Source organism: Seriola dumerili, unplaced genomic scaffold, assembly GCF_002260705.1.
Source record: "Seriola dumerili isolate Sdu_G_001 unplaced genomic scaffold, Sdu_1.0 BDQW01000110.1, whole genome shotgun sequence".
In the NCBI taxonomy this organism is placed as follows: domain Eukaryota; kingdom Metazoa; phylum Chordata; class Actinopteri; order Carangiformes; family Carangidae; genus Seriola; species Seriola dumerili.
In genome coordinates, this window is record NW_019174365.1 from 5644879 (window position 1) to 5664224 (window position 19346).

Below are 19346 nucleotides of genomic sequence, written 5' to 3' on the forward strand. Positions count from 1 at the left end.
AAGTAGCAGCTCTGAGATATAGCTTGTGTCTTTTCTTGAGGACAAAGGGAAGTAAAACTTATAGTAACTACGAGGGATCTACCACTTACACACAGAATAGAAAAGCAGCTTGGAAAAAAAGATAACACTTCTTTTTTTTATCTCTTTTTGCACCAGCTGGAGAGAGAGAGAGAGAGAGAGAGAGAGAGAGAGAGAGAAAGAGAGAGAGAGAGAGAGAGAGAGCGTTATGAAGGACTTAGAGTTGTGACTGGTTGAAGTACTATGCATTGTCACAATTGTCCAACACATATACAATAAATAACCATTGATGACACCACAGGACAGAAGTCTTAAACACCATGACATCTATAGAAAAAGAACATGAAGAAAGATGAAAATGTTTTTCAGAGTTGAGACAGGAGGGGAGCGTCTGGGGTGAGTCTCCACACTGTAGGTTTTCAGCTCTGCATGGCCCAGCGGCTGCTGTCCAGGTGATTTGACAGTCTCACCAGTAGGATGACAACTTCACTTCCTGTTTGAGAGCTTCTGTGACCCCCCCCCCCCCCCCCCCCCAAAGCATGTCACCGACCACCCCCCCCCAAGCATGCACGTGTGAATTGTAGTCAGTACATCCTCCACATGTGCAGTGGGCAAAGTTTTGTATCTTGTCCAAGAATTCTTCCCTTTACATCCTTCAGGGAGATGGATTTGTATTTCCCAGCCCACTGACCTGGATATTATTACAAGTGAGAGGGAAATAACATTGGTTGAACAGCTGGCTCTGCTTGCAATCTGCTGCACATCTGCCCATTTCATAGCAGTCTGTGGACCAGAGATTCAGTCCATCCCTCTCCCCTCTCCAGGCAGCAAATTTGTTTATGTATCCATCCGTCAGTGTGTCTTTCAGAGTATTTAAATCTAATTTCTTTCCTTACAGAGAATGTTTCTGACATTCTGCTAAATACTTATGTTCCCTTGGTATGCTGTTTGTTAAAATGTCTTCTTGAGGTTGATTAGTCTCATGTCCCAGGTACAGGAAGGAAATAAGCGTTAATTCAAGGATGGAAAATAAAAACATAAAAAAAAGGGGGAGGTCAGATATACATGTCTTGAGTTCATGGCAATCTCTGCTCAGTCTCAGTCTTGTATTTACAGGAGAAAATAAGATAAGCTACAATGACAGCAACATTAACAACAACAGGCACAACGACAAACGGACAACAAGAATAGCAAGTGTAACGATAAAAGGATGTCAATATTTAAATTCATTCATTCAAAACAAAGAATATCTTTGTGTTTCTTTAAAGTCATGGCAAGTCAATATGACCTGATTATGGACCTCCTCCTCCTTCTATGACTACGCTGCAAGATAGACAGAAGCATTGCCATCTCTTTCTGTTAGCCATGTTGGCTTAGCATCTTTGCAAGGCAATGTAGACAGTCATGCTGTTTGTGGGGTTGAGGGCTGGCTGTTAGGCCCGGGAGGCCTTTTGCCTCCATCCGAGTCTCTTAGCGTTGTGTGCCGTCTAGGGCAGAGGAGGATGGGGTGCTGGGGGTGGATGAGCGAGGGGTAGCAGCAGGCGGGGTAGCAGCCGGACTCCCAGTCCCACTGCTTGGGGTGCAGGCCGATGAGCTGATGGGAGCAGGGGTCTCTGACCCAGGGACGGCTCCCTGCTGTTGGCTGGCCTGCTGCTGCTGGGCCTGGAGGGTCTGACCGCAGACGTGGTGGTGCTTCTCCCAGTCTTTATGCTGGCAGAAGGAGCCGCAGTAGCGCGCCGTGTTGCAGCCACTGCATGTCTCACTGGCCTTGCGGCCACAGTTCCAGCAGCTCTGACAGACAGATAGAGACAAAGTTAACTAAGACAAAAAAATTATTCAGCAGCAGGATTCACAGTCACACAGACTGTTGGCTCATTCAGCTGATAAACTTCTCTGATAACTGATAAAACTGTAATCAGGAACCCTTGTTTGTTTTATTTTGTGCCTCTATTCACGCAAAAAGATAATCATGGTTGGTGAATGACGGCAGACAGCCACATCAAACAGAGAAGTAGCGAACACGACACCAAGATTAGCAACAGATATCAGTGCACCAGTCTGCACATTAACAGAGCAAACCTCTGCTTTTACAACAAGCTTAAAACAAACCACAGACAGATGAAAAACCCATCTCTTATTGCACTTAGGGCCTCTTATATATCTTAGAAACCGCAGAGAGAGCATGTCTGGGCCGCTACATATACACAGGAAACAGGAGAACAAGGTTACAAACAGCTTCTGAAAGTTCTCCTCTGGGGCACCTCTCACACAAACATCACTCCTGCAATTAACATCAGATGTGAGACATATATCCCTCTCACTTAACTGATTAAACGTCAAGGTCTCCAATGGTGATTAGCAAATGAAAGCTCCTTCCCTCCTTTCCTCTCAGCTGAATTGGTAGCACCTTTCTAAACATGTTAGCTACTCTGTCGGAAAAAATTAAGAGGAGGCAGGAAAGCGAGGGTAATCGATGCTTGATTAACCTTGTTTTGAATCATTTTGCTCCATCTCTTGAATATAAAATAACATCTATTTGCAGGAATGTTTTTATAGCCGCAAATACTCAGCAACATCTTTAAAATTTGAAAGATATTGTACAATGATTTGTTATGAGCTGACATCAAAAGTATAGTCAAAATTACACCTTTTGAAGTTTTAAAGTGCGCGTGTGTGTGTGTGTGTGTGTGTGTGTGTGTGTGTATGTCCCTACCTCGCTTGAGTCTTCCTGCTGGTTGATTATGGAGAGCGCGTCCTCGGCCGCCTGCCGCTTGGCCTCGGCTACCGTGCGCTCCATCTTGGCCCGCTCGCTGCTAATCATCTCGTGAGCCTTGCGCTCGGCCTCTGACACGGCCTTCTGCAGCTCTGACATGGCCTGCCGCTTTACCTCATTCACTGCCTCTTCTGGAAAGAGTGTGGAGACAGAGGAAGTCAAGCCTCCCGAACCTGCAATGTAGTTCGCATTATATCACCCTGTCGTTGGGACTTCATGTTCAATTAGTAGACTGCAAAATGTAAATAGTCACTCATGTACACTTTATATGGGAATAAGCATGTTAGAGAAAGTTAGATCTTTCTGAAAAGCATTCAAAATTAATGTGTCACTTTAAAAATGTGTGTCCACTATTTTAAACACAGTAACACTTTTCTGAAAGTTTAATTGGAAAGCAGTGGTATCTAAGATTGTGCGTTCAAAAAGATTAATGGTAAAGGCTGGTTCATCTGCTAAATGTGTAACACATCTGGAGGACAGAAATTGTAGCCATAAAACCGATGCTTTCACTCATTTTTATCTGAGGACAAAATCTGCGCAAAGACGTATTTTGTAGATCTGGAGATGATGAGAATTATTTCACATGGCAAACAAAACTACTGCGGCTGTTGTCGTTTGTAGCTTTCAGCTTTCAGCTTTCAGCGTAGAGCAGCTTCTGACATCGAATCTGAATGTTGCACATAGAGAATACAGAGCACATTATCACAAGACCCATGAGTTTCTTTACTTTCATTAAATTACTTCAGGAAATCATATTTGTCAACCACCATCTAATTAGTAAATTCTTATGTGACTGTGGCATGTTTAATCAGTAGCTCGTCAAATGGGTCAATGTGTGATGTTTTAATTGAAAAAAAAGTTGGAATGATCTCATTTGAAGATGAGCAAACTAAATGTATACATTTTTTCTTTTAATTTGAAAAATATCCTCGGGACAACAGTGTGAGCCAATTAATCCCAGGTAATCACTCAGAAAATGTGCTTATGAGCTGGAGCAATATGTTATTTTATACTTGTTTTGTGGAATGAATAACCTTGCTGTGCGGGTGTTAAGCGGTGGAATTCCAACCGAACGTCAACGCAAAAGGAGGGCTTTTTGTTTGCTCCCATCAAGCCTGTAACTTGACTAATTGTGTATGCAAATCAGGCAATTTATATTTAAATTATGCATTTCCATTGTGATCCCAGAGGCCCATGCGGTGAGGGGAAGTGGGAAACCAGTAGGACACCGTGCAAGGTGCTTGAATATTTATCACCAACTGTAAACATTTTGCCCATTTCAAACAGATGTATTCACCGCCACACTCCATTGTGTTAAAAATCCTATTTTGCAATCCTCCCTGGGTTACATTTAAATCAGCCAGAATATGTGCGACTGAAGTGAAAGGGATAGCAGAAATACGAAGAATGCAGAGAGAATGAAAAATAGCAGTCACCATTTATCTTACAAACAAAAGATAAATACAGGTTTATGTCTGACAAATATGCTTCACTTTACTTCATTTCCTTTGTACAAATTACACATGTATTACAAATGTAAAATCTGTTTCAATAACACACAAGAATGTGTGCTTTTCTAAAGACAGAGACATTTTCTCTTCATTGTGACTGAGCTAAATTTTTAAACCAGGGTGGTTTTGTATTTAACCTACTGTGCTGCCTGAAGTCATGGAAATTGCCCTGGTGCCGTGTGATATATGCCTTGTGCATGGAATTGTGATTACACACCAAATGCCTTAGATGGAAGATCGATCAAAGCTGGTGAGGGGAGGCGAGTACTGGAGAGCAGGCAGAGTCCCGATGGTGATACTCAATTCAATTTAAATGCATATTACTTGTTCTGAGTATCTCACACATCATGCTTGGTCAAGCAAGGGGACAATTTCTTTTCTCCAAGGGGTTTAAAAAGCAGATATACTGTATCACTGACGGTGGAAACAAAGTGGATTCCTCAAGCATTGAACCCTCAGCGGAAAATTCTTTCAGTTTTTCAGGACAGCGATAATGATGATTGCAGCTGCACTCACGAGTTTAAAGAATGCTGTTTGTGTACACTACAAATTTAATGGCAGCTAATGAAAGCTGTTAAAGCAACAAATTAGTTTCGATACTTGATCTTAACTGGCTCAACAAATTTGCCTCCACAATTTTACATCACTTTCTTAAATAGAATAGCTGCAATGTCTATCGCTGAGGGGATTATAAAATGCCAAAAGCAAAAGGATACCTAATCTTGCTACTGTACTTTTAACAGCAGAACCACTGGACCAGCTGTAATAGCTACTTATGTCCCTTATTTGACTGGTGCAATAAAAACATTTTACTACCTGACATCATATTTGGAGTGTGCTGAGTGTGGTGGTGAAACTCTTATTTTTTTACTTCCTACTGTATCAAATATAAATGGTTTTCTAAGAGCAGCCTGACACTTAAATTCAGCTCTGTGAGGGGAGGAGGTTGTGGACAGCAGACTGTACTGGGATGAGACGGGAGAATGGGGTTTAAAGGAGCGTCTCTTAACCACTTCCAGCCCTCAGTCATCCGGGTGAAAAAGATGGCCTTGATTTCAACAAGGCAAAATGTCTAAAAAGAACTGCAGAGTGAAACAGAGAGAAAAGTGTGTGTGTGTGTGTGTGTGTGTGTGTGTGTGTGTGTGGGGTGTGGGGTGGGGGGTGGGGGTGGCATAAAAGTTCAGCTTACCAGCTTTCTTCCAGATCTCTTCAGGGACGTAGCCAGACACAGGCCGATGAAGCAGCTCCCTGTGAATTTCTGGGAAGACACAAACACATGCATGACATAATGCAAAAAGACTGTAAAACAAATCCGCTTGTTATAAAACCTCTTGGTTATTCTGATATTCCTGTCAAAGGATTTCAGGAATAAAGCTAAATGTCCATTTTTTGTGACTGATGCAATAAACTAGTGAGCTGTAAAATTACTCAGGACTCATGTAAAAATATATGTGATATGTAAAACTGACTGTCATTGGGATAATCAGACTTAATGGTAGAGGACCTAGAATTGAACCCTGGGGGACTCCACGTTCAGTATCAGCTTCTCTAGACATAAAACTGCTGGAGAAAGTTTTTCATGTAGAATGCAAGCCAGCTAAGTGAGAATGGAAGATTTTAGATCAGTTTGTATTTGATAATTATGAGGCTGTTAAGTATGTGGTTTGACAGCTGCATATTTAAGAAACTAGGAAAAATTTGATTTCAAGGAAGTGTTTACAGTACTTGTACATTCAAAAGAGTGGAGGGAATGAACAGAGGTGGAATGAATATTTCAAACAATTAAATGCTACTGATGGTTTATTAAAATATAAACCCATGGAGAAAAAGTAAGTGGAGATACCAGAGAAGAGCATACGTTGAATTGTCTCAAAAACATGAAAACAGGAATAATTCACTACATTTGACAAACTGGTTATTTGGTATTTGTTGGAATCACGTTAAGTTTGCCAGTGAAACTTAATGGAGCAGTCTTACGTATACTTTTTTTTTTTTTTACAATCTTTAATAACTCTAATACATGTATGTGTGATCTCCTACCTGATGTTGCATTTTCCTGTGTTGTGGGGCTCTGCTGCCTTGACTGCCCACTAGTGGTGCCCTTTTTAAGCTCTTCAGCGTCGCTGTATCGTCGGATCCAGTAGTTGAGCTCTTCACGGTCGGCCTCCTGGCACCGCCGCAATACTGTTAGTGAACGCCTTGTTTTCTCCACCATGTCCATGATACAGTTCAGCAGCTGGGGGATGACAGGGAGCAGACATGGCGCTGAGTTTACACATAGATATGAGTGGATTCATTGAAACTCAGTTAGGATGTGGTGGGGTCGTAAATTAAAGCTGTATCTGTCATGTGTTATGATATTTTAGTTAGTGGTGACATTTGTCTATTCATCTGTATAAATACACTCACTGTTGAAATCTTGATCAGGTTTTTCAGATCACACTTTACTCTGACTTCACCATGTCAATCATTAATATATTCATGTTCATATTATGTGATTGGTTGATTCAATTTTCACTGCAGTAAGGTGAAACAGCATCACACATGTGACACTAGGTGTTCTGTCATATTTCATGTATGTCTGTTTGCACATGCAGAAAGTTACAGATTGAATCTTTAAAGGGACTGGAATTAAAAAATGCTGAGGCTGAACACGCAGACAACAATTTATCAGTATTTTCATTGTAGGCAAACATATTTACATGCAGGCATGCACACATGTCTCTACTTTATGTACATAAAAAATTGTGACTATTCTTGATTTTCATATAATGTCAAACCTTTCTTTTGGCTTATCTATTTGAACAGTTTTTTAAAACAGTCCACAAAACATGTAAAGGTCTTTTTTATTTTGTATATAGCAGTTAACGCACATTTTCAAACAAAACAAATTTTCACAAAGTGTAACAGAGACTTATAGTAGAATGTCATACAGTGTGTTAAAATTTAATAATTTCAAAATAACAGAAACGAGGGCTTATTAATCTCTGTTACTTACAGAGACACAACTGTAAGGTATAGTAATAAAAAATGTTATTACTTTTCTTACATGGTCAAGGTGCTTCCACTCCTCAGCCCACTCTCTGTCTGTCAGCCTGTGGTCGATCACTTCCTCCTGCCTGGTCCCTGCATGCATTCCTGTAAGAAAGAAAAAAAAGACAGATAGACAGACAGACAGATAGAAGGATAAACAAAGGGCAAGTCAGCATGACACAGAGGATCAATTTAACATTACTCTAGCACTTGCTTGCGCACCCTTTCATCCATTCTTCATTTGGTCGCTGGTTGGCACATTCTCTCCATCCATTTCTTTCTCTTCCTCCCTCCCCATTTTCTTTGCTGTCTCTCCATAGCTCTCTCCCACCCTGAGGGCAGGACTCAAATAACGGAGCTTCTAGCCCAATAAACATTCATCACAAGGCAAGACATGGTAAATGTCCCCTATTTTTGGCACAGAGCCAAAGTCGTCATTATAGCTTCATCAAGGCTTGGTCTACTCTACACAGAAAAATGTCTCTAATACAACGACACTGCCTAAATAAAACTACGCCTCTGTTGTGTGATCATACACGTCGCAGTGCATCACTTCAGTTTGCCATCAGGTTTCAGTGGCCTAAGTTTTGGTGTATTGCTCTTTGAAGCCTCAGACTGTCCACATGCTACACCAACAAACATCCACCAGACTGTATTGGACATTGACTGATTATCATTATTTTTTAAAATTACTGATCTTGGTATATAAAGACGTGAGAAGCCTGAGAAATGATGTAAAAGTGATGTAACTGCTGTAACTGCATACTTTTGTATATGAAATCCTCTTTATGTTTCTCTTTGACGCTTTTCCATGTACTGGGATTAGTTTTTGTCTCAAAATCCAAATGTACTTACACACACACACACACACACACACACACACACACACACACACACACACACACACTTATACCCTCCCACATGTTCTCACCAATGGACCTGGCTCTCTCCCGAATCTCCCGATGATTGGAAGCAGGGTGTCTGTAGGTGTCTCGATAGTGATGGGCAATGGCCATGTCGTCCAGCCTGTAGTGCTGCGGAGGGAGTGGGCCTGGGTGGGGCAGGCCATTGGGTTGGTAGGAGAGCCCGTTGGATGGGCTGAAGCGCTGGGCAGGACTTATGGTGCACGGCCTTTTGCTGGGGTGAACATCTGGGTGAAGGGCACCATCTCGCTCAAAGCCGTTCTCTTTGGTTCTGGGAGGAGACAGAGAATGATGATTTTTGAGCTGCATCTAACGCTGTATAGTGACCGACTTTTTCTCCCAGTGAGGTGCCATAATTCAATTTGATTCTAGTAGAAATTATCTTTTTTTTTTGCAAGAACCCTGAAACAACAGACAGACGATCAAGAACAAGTAGAATTATTACATCCTACTAGCAAAATGTTTCACTTGTTGCATGTAAAATAAGATTTGAATATGAGACCAAATATGGCTGGATTGTTTGCTGTTGTTACTAGATTTGAACACATTGTTGTTACAGTGACAGCCTGGCAAATAACAAAAGACCTCTTGTGGCGCAATGGATCAGGAGAAAAGAAAAAGGAAATAAAAGAGGGAGTAGAGAGGACACAGGCACAGTGTGATTTTTATATCACACCTATTTTGTAAAAATGACTGATTCAAAATTTGTTTGTTAGTTATTACATAGAAGAGCCCAACATGAAACATATCATCACAACAACTGTTCCGGCCCTTTGTGCTGCAGTGAAGCTTTGAATCCAACCTCTTACCAGACAAAGGAACTTCCATAAAAAAAATGTTTTTCCTGGAATCATCCTGGAATTCTTTCATTGAAAACATGATCACACACACACACACACCAAACACACACACACACACACACACACACACACACACACACACACACACACACACACACACACACACACACACACACACACACACACACACACAAGTAAGTTTCCAGGGGATCAGGTGGATTTTTGTCAGCCTGCTTCCGAAGATTAATGTGGCCAGGTGTGTGTGTGTGTGTGTGTGCTTGCACATGTGTGTCTAGATGTCTGTGTGTGTGTGTGTGTTCTTAGCTTTGTCAGTTCACAGTTAAATCTTGCCAACCTCCCCCGACTATCTGCAGTCCCCCCCCCCTTCTCTTCCTTCCCATCTCTCTCTCCGATGAACAGATTGAACTTCTTAATGAGCTGTTTTTATGGGCTCCTAATGCTCATCCACAGCTCTCCATATGCTCTTTCCCTCCATCCGTCCGTCTCTCCCTGCCTCCCTTGACTCATCCATCCATTCTTCTCCCCCCACCAACCACACTCTTATCTCCCCAGCCTTCCTGCTGCAACAATGTTTATATCTACAGGCACTGGAGTACACACATGCATGCACGTTCACAGTCACCTATACAGTCCAATCATGTGTGCACATATAATTCAGCTACTGTAGATAAATATATACCCAATTTTACATGCACATGCCATTTTAATACTGTTTTATATTTATTTATGAAAGACACAAACTTGTTGACCCCTGCTCTTTCATGACTAATGCACTCTCACTCATACGCACGCACGCACGCACACACGCACACACGCACACACGCACACACACAAAAAAGTACGTGTCAAGATTTCAAAAACTGAGTTCACATTGTCCCTATGGTAATGTGATTATACAGCTTCTCATAATAAGCAACATATATTATTAGTATTTTTTTTCTCGGCTGAAGAAAGACTCATGCTTAATTTGAGACTGGCTGTTACAAGAGACAGGGCTTTTATTTTTTATATCCCTTGTTTAATGAGTAGATTTTTATCATATTTTCGTAAAATCTTTTTTTTTTTGATCTGCTCCCCTTTTGTTGTTATACAAATTCAACATTTCTCCTATTTCACATTTCAAACCTTTCAGTTTTTCAGGGGGCATGATGCCTTCACTTGCCTGGAAGACTTTTACTGTGAAACAGCTGCAATACGTGTTGCTTGCATTAACAAAAGCAAGCGAAACGGATCAGAATTAATCAATTAGTGAGTGAGAAGAGTATTTCTGCTAAAAAGAGACACTCAGAGCAGTGGAGTGTTGAGTATTGGGTAATTATATTGTATGCCATTGAAGAAATTAATGCTGTGAAAATATGCTGAATTATACTGAATTCACCACGCGAGCCATTACAGTACACGTACCAGTAATTTTGCACTCCCAGCTATTTAAATATCGCCTTTTGTTCGAGGATTTACAGACCACACTATATCTATATATTTTTTTCTTATATGCATATTGTACTGTGATATTCCTGGTCTGTTTTTTCTGCAAAGAACAGTATTAATCAGGGTGAATTGCTAGTGCATTGTTGTCTGTAATTACGGATTCCTATTCAAATTCCAATATTCCAACACAGGGCTCCAATAAGCGGAAATGCAGAGCAGAGGTAAGCAGAAAGCAGAGGTGCTTAGCCAGCCATATTGGTGCTGGAGCCTCATCTGTATGTGTTATCAGCCCATCTCCCTAGGTACACACAGACACACATACACACACACAGACACACACAAACACATACAGAGGTGCACATACATGAACCATCCTTATACTTTCACACTGGAAAGAGAATCATGTACACACACATTCACACAAACACACCACATTTTCTCACTGAATACAGATGCCAACGTACTTTCTCTCTCTCCCTCTCTCCATATATTCTCTCTCTCTCTCTCTCTCTCTCTCTCTCTCACATTTACACGCACATCTTTTCCCCTAAGCTCACTCCCCTATGCACCAGACGGCCTGCAAATATGCAGGTATTACAGAAAAAGTCTGCCTATCCGACTGTTGGGGGAAAAGAGAGGTGAGAATTATTAATATCGCGTTTGGCATTTTTGTCCCTCAGCAGATATAAAAAGTACATTTTCCTCTCCCCCTGCCTGCATTAAAAATTTGACACCCCCGGGAATTACTCTTTTATTTCCAAAGACCATGTGCACATTGTGCTCGTAGCACAGGCACAAAGTCACAACAAAGCACAAACACATAAATGCTCACAAACCTCTTTCCGAGAAGTTAAAAATGCTTAATAATGTTTCAAGAAAGAGTGTTTATATGGATCTGTGCTTATCTAGTAGCGTTTATTAATGGTTTCTCAGTGTCAGTTATTTTTATTCTGTAAAATGCCTCTGTAAAGCAATTCATACAAATATGGATATAGATTGGATATAAAGTTATTTTTTAGTCGTACTGCCCATTTCTGCCACATAATTATTTACTTTATTGGGCTGCGAATGAGCCACAGTCTTAAACATGCACAAATGTTCAACACTGGTCATCTGTGTGTTCCTGGACGGCACGTCTCACTGCTCGTCCATTAGAGCAGGGAACATTGAGTCATCGCCGAAAGTCCATGACAACAAATGATTGTAATGATGTGGCTGGGAGAGACACACAGGCACACACGCTGTACTTACTCAACCTATCAAGCATGGAAGTAAATGATATTCACACACATCCACACTTAAGGGTCTTTCTTCCGTCCTCAGGATGTGTGTGTGTGTGTGTGTGTGTGTGTGTGTGTGTGTGTGTGTGTGTGTGTGTGTGTGAGAGAGCATGTGTGTGTGTCCAGGTCTACTTTTCCTATCTCCTCCACTCCTCAGTTCTGGCCCATTAAGAATCGGAGCTGGGAGCCGAGATGTCCAACGGAGCACGTCATGAGGCCCAGTGGCGCACTGACAGACACTTCCCATACATACATTAACACATCACACGATTGCGTTGTATTGGCTCAGCTTGTGTCTGTGGCGTAATGTATGGGCTCATGGGGATGAAGGCAGACTCAAAGGGATTAATGCATGAGATCAAATAATAGAAGAGTAAGAAGCCTCAGCTGCTTTTATGTTCAGAGCTGGTAAATTTATAAACTCTACACTCTGATCCCTGTCATTGTGTAACCACTCAAACCCAAATTAGGATGCATTCAATACTAAAATCCTATTTCCAAAGTGGTTCTGACTTTCTGCTTCACCCACCTGTCTGGAGTCCTTCTCTTGCCGTTCTCGTTGACGTCCAGCAGGAGTTCAGAGGAGTCGACTGGGGAGGTGGTGCTGGTGTCCAGGAGCAGCTGCTCGTGCTGGGCCAGGTACTGAGCTGGGTTCTGCTTGGCCAGCCTGGCACAGTGCAGCAGCTCCCTCTGAAGAAGCGGCAGGTTGGCCTACGGAGACAAACAGCACTGAGTTATCGGAGGAAGCTGCTTTTTGTACACTGGGAAGAAGAAGAAGCAAGAATATAATCATCACATCAGCCCTTTTTGCCTTTCAACAAATATAACAAAGTACACACTCTTTCTAAGAGGTTCTCTGTTTCCTTTTTCAGCTGTGAGCTGTGTATACTTAAATATCTTTAACAGCCCCATCTTGTAGTGAAAACATAATGACAAAACTTTGGAACAGCAAAAAAAATCATATAATGAAAATATATTGTGTCTGTGTTGCTGCAGCGGTAATTAAAGTCGACTTAGGCTTTTAAAAGAGGAAATACGCACTTGAAATATTCAAGTTGTACTTATGCTCTTGGATAAAATATGACAGGTTATTGATGTTTTATGTCCTAAGAGAGATAAATTCAATAAAACTGATGCATGTCAAAATGTAAAGCTCTACAAACTGAATCAACTCTGAGCTTATTTTCAGGAAATACATCAGATAAAGCATAAAACCTCACAAAACACAGCAAACTCACATAAAAATATGCTGTCATAATAATATGAAAAGTTTCTCTACGGTCTTTCCATTCCAAAAACATCAATTTGAGGTCACAAGAGCTCCATTTCTTCCATGTCATCTAACCCCTGTTTGCTCATTACCACTGAACCACGACCACTTCCTGTGATCCAAAGGTGCATTAACACTCTCTCTATGGCGCACACACTTTCTCTTTTTAAAGAAAAAGCAGCTATTTTCAATCTCTTTGACATAACAAGGAGGTCTGCTTTCTTGTGCGGAGTTACAGGGTCATGCAGGTATGTGAGCATCGACTTCAAAGACATCTGATGGGGTGCATTTTGAAGCAAGAAGATGAAAGTGTTGCATCAGGCAGGTTCAGAATGAGAGTGGGGGCTATTTTGGCGAGGTACATCACAAGATCCTTTGGAGGGGCCATCGTTGTAAGTTTTAGGTCTGTTAATCTTTGTTTTGTCCTCAATAACATAATCTCTCTCTCAGGCTCTCGCTTGGTTTGTTCTTTTCTTTATTTTTCTTCCAGTTTTATAATCTTCTCCATGCTTTAGTCTTTTATTCACTCCATCCTTTTTATTTTCCTTTTGTCCTACATTAGCTGATGAATTTGCTTCCATGTCTTTGACCATTCGAGCTTGTGTTTGCCAACTGCATACAAAAATAATACTAACACAACCGTGATTTCTTTACTGGTATTTATGTTTCATAATCATACAAAAATCCCTCGCCAGTAATTGGTTGTAAAAGAAATGCCAAGCACTGGCCTTCACTCTACCTGCCTGAGTTAATGGTCCGTTAATAGTTTATGATCGTAATTACCCTCTGAAAAAAAGAGCATAAAATAGATTGCTTTGACCCTGGTGAACTCATCTTTCATTAATTAGAGGTCATCCTAATTGCCAGAGATGTGGGATGCATTAACAAAAAGTCTGAGTCAAGAAATGCAGACCACTGAGGAGACCGGATCATTTTGTCATATGATAAACTATATATGGAGATTTGCTTCTGTGTAGTTATGGTAACCAACATCTGTACATAAAAAGGAAAATTTCAAGTAGTGTTCGTTCAGCGGCCGCAGCTAAACCCTGCTCAGGATGATTTATTGTGAAAATGTTGGATCTGTCACTTTTGTCAAATGGTGCCAAAAAACAATTCAGAATATGCCACGTTCAGGATATGCTGCACTTCATCTGCTTTCTGTTTCTGTGTAATTTGCTGCTGGATGAGAATCGAGGTGACTTTGTTTTTGTCCTATTTCAATTATTTCCTATCACCACTCTCTTTCTCCTTAGCTAAATGTGTTTATTCCTTTGTGTCGCGGCACTCCTCTCACTTCTGCATGACACAAGAAAAACAAAACACTTGACAGCTAGGATGAAGGCAAACTTAAAATAAGCACAACTTTAACTTGAAAACAGAGAAACACTGTTACTTTGTAAGCCTGTTGTCTCGTGTGGCAGGCGTCCTGCCAACACATCACGTCACTGGAGCTGTGTGGTTTCTGATTGCCTCCTTCCAGTAAAGAGTCCCAACCAATTTGTGGTTTAGTATTAAGAGAAGGGGAAAGGAGTTGAGTGGGTTTGGGTGGGAGGGGATGGGGATGGGGGCAGACCGGAGGGGTCGGCTTGGTCTAACATTAGCGTAATGAAAAACTCTGAGCCCTGATGCGCATTGTTGCAGCTGTGCTTCAACGCACCTATAAAAGCTCCCCCACACCTCCAACCGCTCTCTGCTACCATATGGTAGCTGGCATTAAAGGCCCCGCAGTGGGAAGACACTAAAATTAGACTGGGGAGAGAGAGAGGCAGAGAAGGAGCGAAGGAGGGAAAAAAAACAAGTTGCATCTTTGATTCTGCAGCTATCCCAGTGATACACTAACCATCTGGCGAGGCGAGGAGAAGGGAAGGAGGGACTGGAGGATGGATGGATGGATAGAAAACAGTAGATAAACAGAGACAGGGAAGGGATAAAGATATGGAGAAAGAACAAATGAGAAGGTGAATGAAAAGGGAAAGAGACAAGGAAAACTTAAGGACAAGGGAAGGATGTAAGGAAGGACACACAGTCCCTGTTTGTGTTGTTAACAGCCAGTAATGGCGGCCCTAGTGGGACCAGTTTCTGCAGCCCACGTCCACACAGGACCTCAGTGGATAATATAAACTTGTGAATGTCAGGTCACACGTGCACACATCTGCAGATTCATTCAAGCACGCGTACACAAGCAGCAGAAGATGAGACAATATTGTAGTCAGGGGGAACTAACTGCCTTGTTTTCATAAATAACATTTACCTCATGCCTGTCACTCAGACACAAACAGATAGAGCAGGGAATGGAGGGATAGACGAGGGACAGAGAGAAGAAGAGGATTGAGGGGAAACCTACTTGGCACAATATGCACATAAATGGTGACTAATTCACCTGTAGATACAAACAGAAAAAAAACACCATCCTTCTATATTTTTATCTCACAAGGTGACCGGTGACAAATGGGCTGAAGCAAGGGCACGGCTTGAGAGAGTGCTCCTTCCTCTGCTAATATACCATGCTAATGGCTGAAAATGGGAAATACTTGCTGAAAATGTGGCTTTAGTGGGATGAAGAATCGATGACAAAACAAGCCTGATAGAAAGAGGAGAAGGAGGCCGGAGAGGAGCGCATGAAACAGGATGATATCCTCGTGCCAAAACCACATTCATTGTGCTCTGTTCCAGCACAAGTTTCTTTAAAATATATAAAAAAACCCAACTTCTTTCCAGTTCAAATAGTGTGCAGAAAATTATAGTCCGAACAAAGTTGCAAACTCTAGGTTAAAAAGAGAGAACCAAACAGAGGCAGCACTGAAACGACTTGTGCGCAATTTAACTTGGAGGAGGGAGAAACAGACAGACTGAGCAAGAGAGAGAAAAAAGCAGATGACATGAGAGACCGCGAGAGAGAGAGCAACAGTAGCTTGTGAGGTTGCAGACAAACTGAGTGACAAGCAAAGAGAAACCAGGTTAGGGATAGATATAAGAGAGAGATAAGTATTCAAAGAGAAGAGAGACTCCAAAAATAGGGAGAAAATAGGGATAAATATCATGAACATAAGTATGCATCTGGATCTGTTCTGGCTAAATGTTTTCCAGATTTGCTCCGTCAGGCAGGCGTTCGGGCGGGCGGGGAGGGAGGCAGGCGGGCAAACCCTTGTGTTGTAATTGTATATTTGAATATCTACCTTCAGAAAGGGTATGACAAAAGGTCGCAGAGGGAAGTTGGTGGCTTCTTGGAGCTTGGAGTGAAATTCTTCGATGGTTAGCGTGGAATTCTGGAGGGGAGAGAGAGACAGAGAGAAAACACATGAATCCATGTGGAAGGCATTAAGCGATAATATTACTTATTGGAAGCTAAGCTATATCCTGGCCTGGAGTGAATGTTTCAGGTTTTTGTAATAGGAAGCATATGGGCAGGCCACAGTGAAAAGAGGCACAGAAAACAAAGACACACATCTCCTTCGATTAACAAAACAAATACACATGCCGGAGTCACAGAAGGCAAATATGTTACATGTTATAAAAACAGAAATGTAATGTTTTTTTAGTTTTTTTTGCTTTTTTACAAAGTGAACATGGGCTTGAATGTGAACGTTGGTGGGATTTATCATTCATTTACATACTTCGCTAAAAATGTCATTGCATTTGAATGGCTCTGGTCTATTTTCACATGTCTGCTTCATTGTGACGTGAATGAAGATGGGCTCATTTTTCGCAGTGAAATTCTGTCCAATAAAATAATAATGCATCTCTAAGCTCACACAGAAGCTTCCTGTTGTATATGTGTGCACGCATGGCATCCTTGTCCTTATCAACACAGTATATGAGCCTTCATGCTCGGCGCCTGTGTTACCTCTCTCCATCAGTGCCAACCGAATAACTGTCTGCCTCTTTTCACAGACCAGATAAGACCAAGGTGACCAAAATACATTCCAGCTGCATGTGCATGGGGTGGACCAGGCAAATGTGCAGGAAACAGGGGAGGGGGGGAGGGGATATTTAGTGGTTATTTTAGTGTCTTTTTGAGTGTGTATGCGTGTGTGTTTTCAAAAGTGGGTTATGTATTTCAGTTTCACACCTAAACAAAGTCTAGTCTCGATATCTTTTCTTCTGTGGTTGCCTGTAACTCACATTAATGGCTGACAAGACAGCAGTGACACTATTTTTAATTTTCCCAGGATGCAGGGAAAGAGTGAAAAGGAGGGAGAGAGAGGTGAGCATGCACATGGGAGAGGAATCTGCTATATAACAAGCAAAAATACAAACAAAGAAAAAAAAAAAAAGTCAAGCGAGTCGGAGAACATAAAAAAAGACGAAAAAAAAAAAAAAAAAAGCTGCAGATATTATTTTTCCTCCCCACACTCTCAGCCTTATTTCCCAGACCTGAATTTTGTTACATTCAGCCTTACATCTGTTCGCCCAGATTGCGTAGGGGCTGTTCTTGACAGCTAGTGAAACCTCCTGAGTCTCCCTCTCTCCAGCACACAACTAGCTAATTAACAGTGTCACTCTTTTCAATAAGGCAGGGGGAGGGACACAGAGCGAGAGAGAGAGAGAGAGCGAGAGAGACAGTGAGCAACAGAGGGAGAGTTGGAGAGAGAGAGATATTGTTGGGGGGGGGGGGGGGGGTATGCAAGCCAAAAGGACACAGGAGAGGCATGCGCATATGCAGACGGTGAGAAAAATAAACATAGTGAAGCCAAAAGGAGGCTATGCTCTCTGTGGCTAATTAAAAAATTCCTCCCTCCATCTCCTCCGCCTCCTCCTTCTCCTCCTTTCTGCACAACATTCAATCACTATTTCTGTATTCCCCTGTTCGTTATGCTCAAATTTTCTCTCAGATCACACGGGCGCGTGGTAAATCTTGTAGATTTGTATTTTATACCACATGCTCTTGGTGATATAGCCTTGATAACACCACGTCAGCTGAAATCTCTGCACATGCTCTATCTGAACATTTTCATAGGGCCAGTTGTTATTGTTGTTTTTGCATTACATTATTGGTGAAGTCAGACAAATTTTAATTGCGATTTTAAATGTCACACTCTGTTTTTATTTACTTTATTCACAGGATCTTAATTTGGTGTAGATGTGATCATCAGCAGTGCTTTAATTTGTGTATCCTCTTAATGACACAATCAGCATTTTATTGCATTTCCAACTATTTATATGCTAAATAAATAAACAAGCTCTTAATATTGCAACTGGCTGGGTCACGTTAGGTTATCAGGCACCTGCACAACCTGAGTGATACCATTAGTTGGATGTTAAAATAAGAAGCCTAATCCTCATTGCTCTGTGCCTCCGGTTTTCCAAGCCATTGCGTGTTGTATTTCAATTTAAATGAATGTAATGCGGTTAAATCCTGGGGGGGATCAGGTGAATAAAAATGGTAGTCTGATGGTTTGATGTCATTCTTTGTTCTAGTCCTTGCAGTGTTTTGCCAGGCATTGTGTTACACTGAAGAAAGCACTGATGGATGTCAATCCAGAAGGCAAAGATTTACAAATCTCTCCAAGTGTTTATTTTACACTTATGCCTGAAGGACCAGATGGTGAGGTTTCTGACATAAGAAAATAAAAAAAAAGCCTTTCAAAAATACCCCTGGCGGTTTTCCTAATCAGCGATAAGTATTTCAAAATTATTTAAGTCTTCATCTCTGTGACTGACAACTAACCTGCCACTATTTAAACTTTAATGGCTCAGTAAACTCCTTCCATCTGGTACTTCAGGCACGCTAAACAAAAGCAAAGAATTTTTCTCAACTAGCTGCTAATTGATTCACTTAATCCTGCAAACGTAAGACCTGGTGTCAGCTTTCACTCTGTGAGCCCTTTAAACTTCAGCTCACACACACACACACACACACACACACACACACACACACACACACACACACACACACACACACACACACACACACACACACACAGTAGCCACTCACCACTAGTCCCAGCACTAATGTGCGGACCCGCTCGCCGATTTCAGGTGAGATGTCGTTGCCAAACTGCTGTAGAGTTGTGAGGAAGCGCTTCAGCTTGCTGAGCTGCCGGGCGCCACAGGCCGGCGGCAGCTGCTGGTTGGCCAGTGACGATGAGGAGGAGGAGCTAGGGCCGTTGCTGTAGCCGTTTGGAGGAGATGGAGCGCCATTGAGCGCCGTAGGAGAGTGGCTACTGCCATTGGTTACTGCGTGAGACAAAGACATAAATAACAGTATTAAAAGAAAGAAGGGTAAAATGAGAATGATTATATTTTTGGTAAAATCATTTCCAAGGAAACACACTGTTGTCCCAAG

General features: G+C 41.7%; 1 protein-coding gene across 4 annotated transcripts in view; it reads right to left on the reverse strand.

Annotated features, from left to right (window-relative positions):
• Nucleotides 1–598: 598 nt before the first annotated feature.
• Nucleotides 599–19346, reverse strand: part of runx1t1 (RUNX1 translocation partner 1) — a 59251-nt gene continuing 40503 nt past the window's right edge. The window contains exons 3-11 of one of the 4 annotated variants that reach the window (XM_022747116.1): nucleotides 18996–19237; nucleotides 16237–16326; nucleotides 12317–12498; nucleotides 8267–8529; nucleotides 7352–7440; nucleotides 6343–6538; nucleotides 5492–5560; nucleotides 2732–2922; nucleotides 599–1809 (exon numbers count right to left, since the gene is read on the reverse strand). In XM_022747116.1, the coding sequence (XP_022602837.1) occupies nucleotides 1489–1809; nucleotides 2732–2922; nucleotides 5492–5560; nucleotides 6343–6538; nucleotides 7352–7440; nucleotides 8267–8529; nucleotides 12317–12498; nucleotides 16237–16326; nucleotides 18996–19237 (1643 nt within the window). In that variant the 3' untranslated portion in view covers nucleotides 599–1488. Of the gene's footprint in view, nucleotides 1810–2731; nucleotides 2965–5491; nucleotides 5561–6342; nucleotides 6539–7342; nucleotides 7441–8266; nucleotides 8530–12316; nucleotides 12499–16236; nucleotides 16327–18995; nucleotides 19238–19346 lie in introns of all 4 variants that reach the window. The other 3 variants (XM_022747114.1, XM_022747115.1, XM_022747113.1) reach the window with 3 other exon arrangements.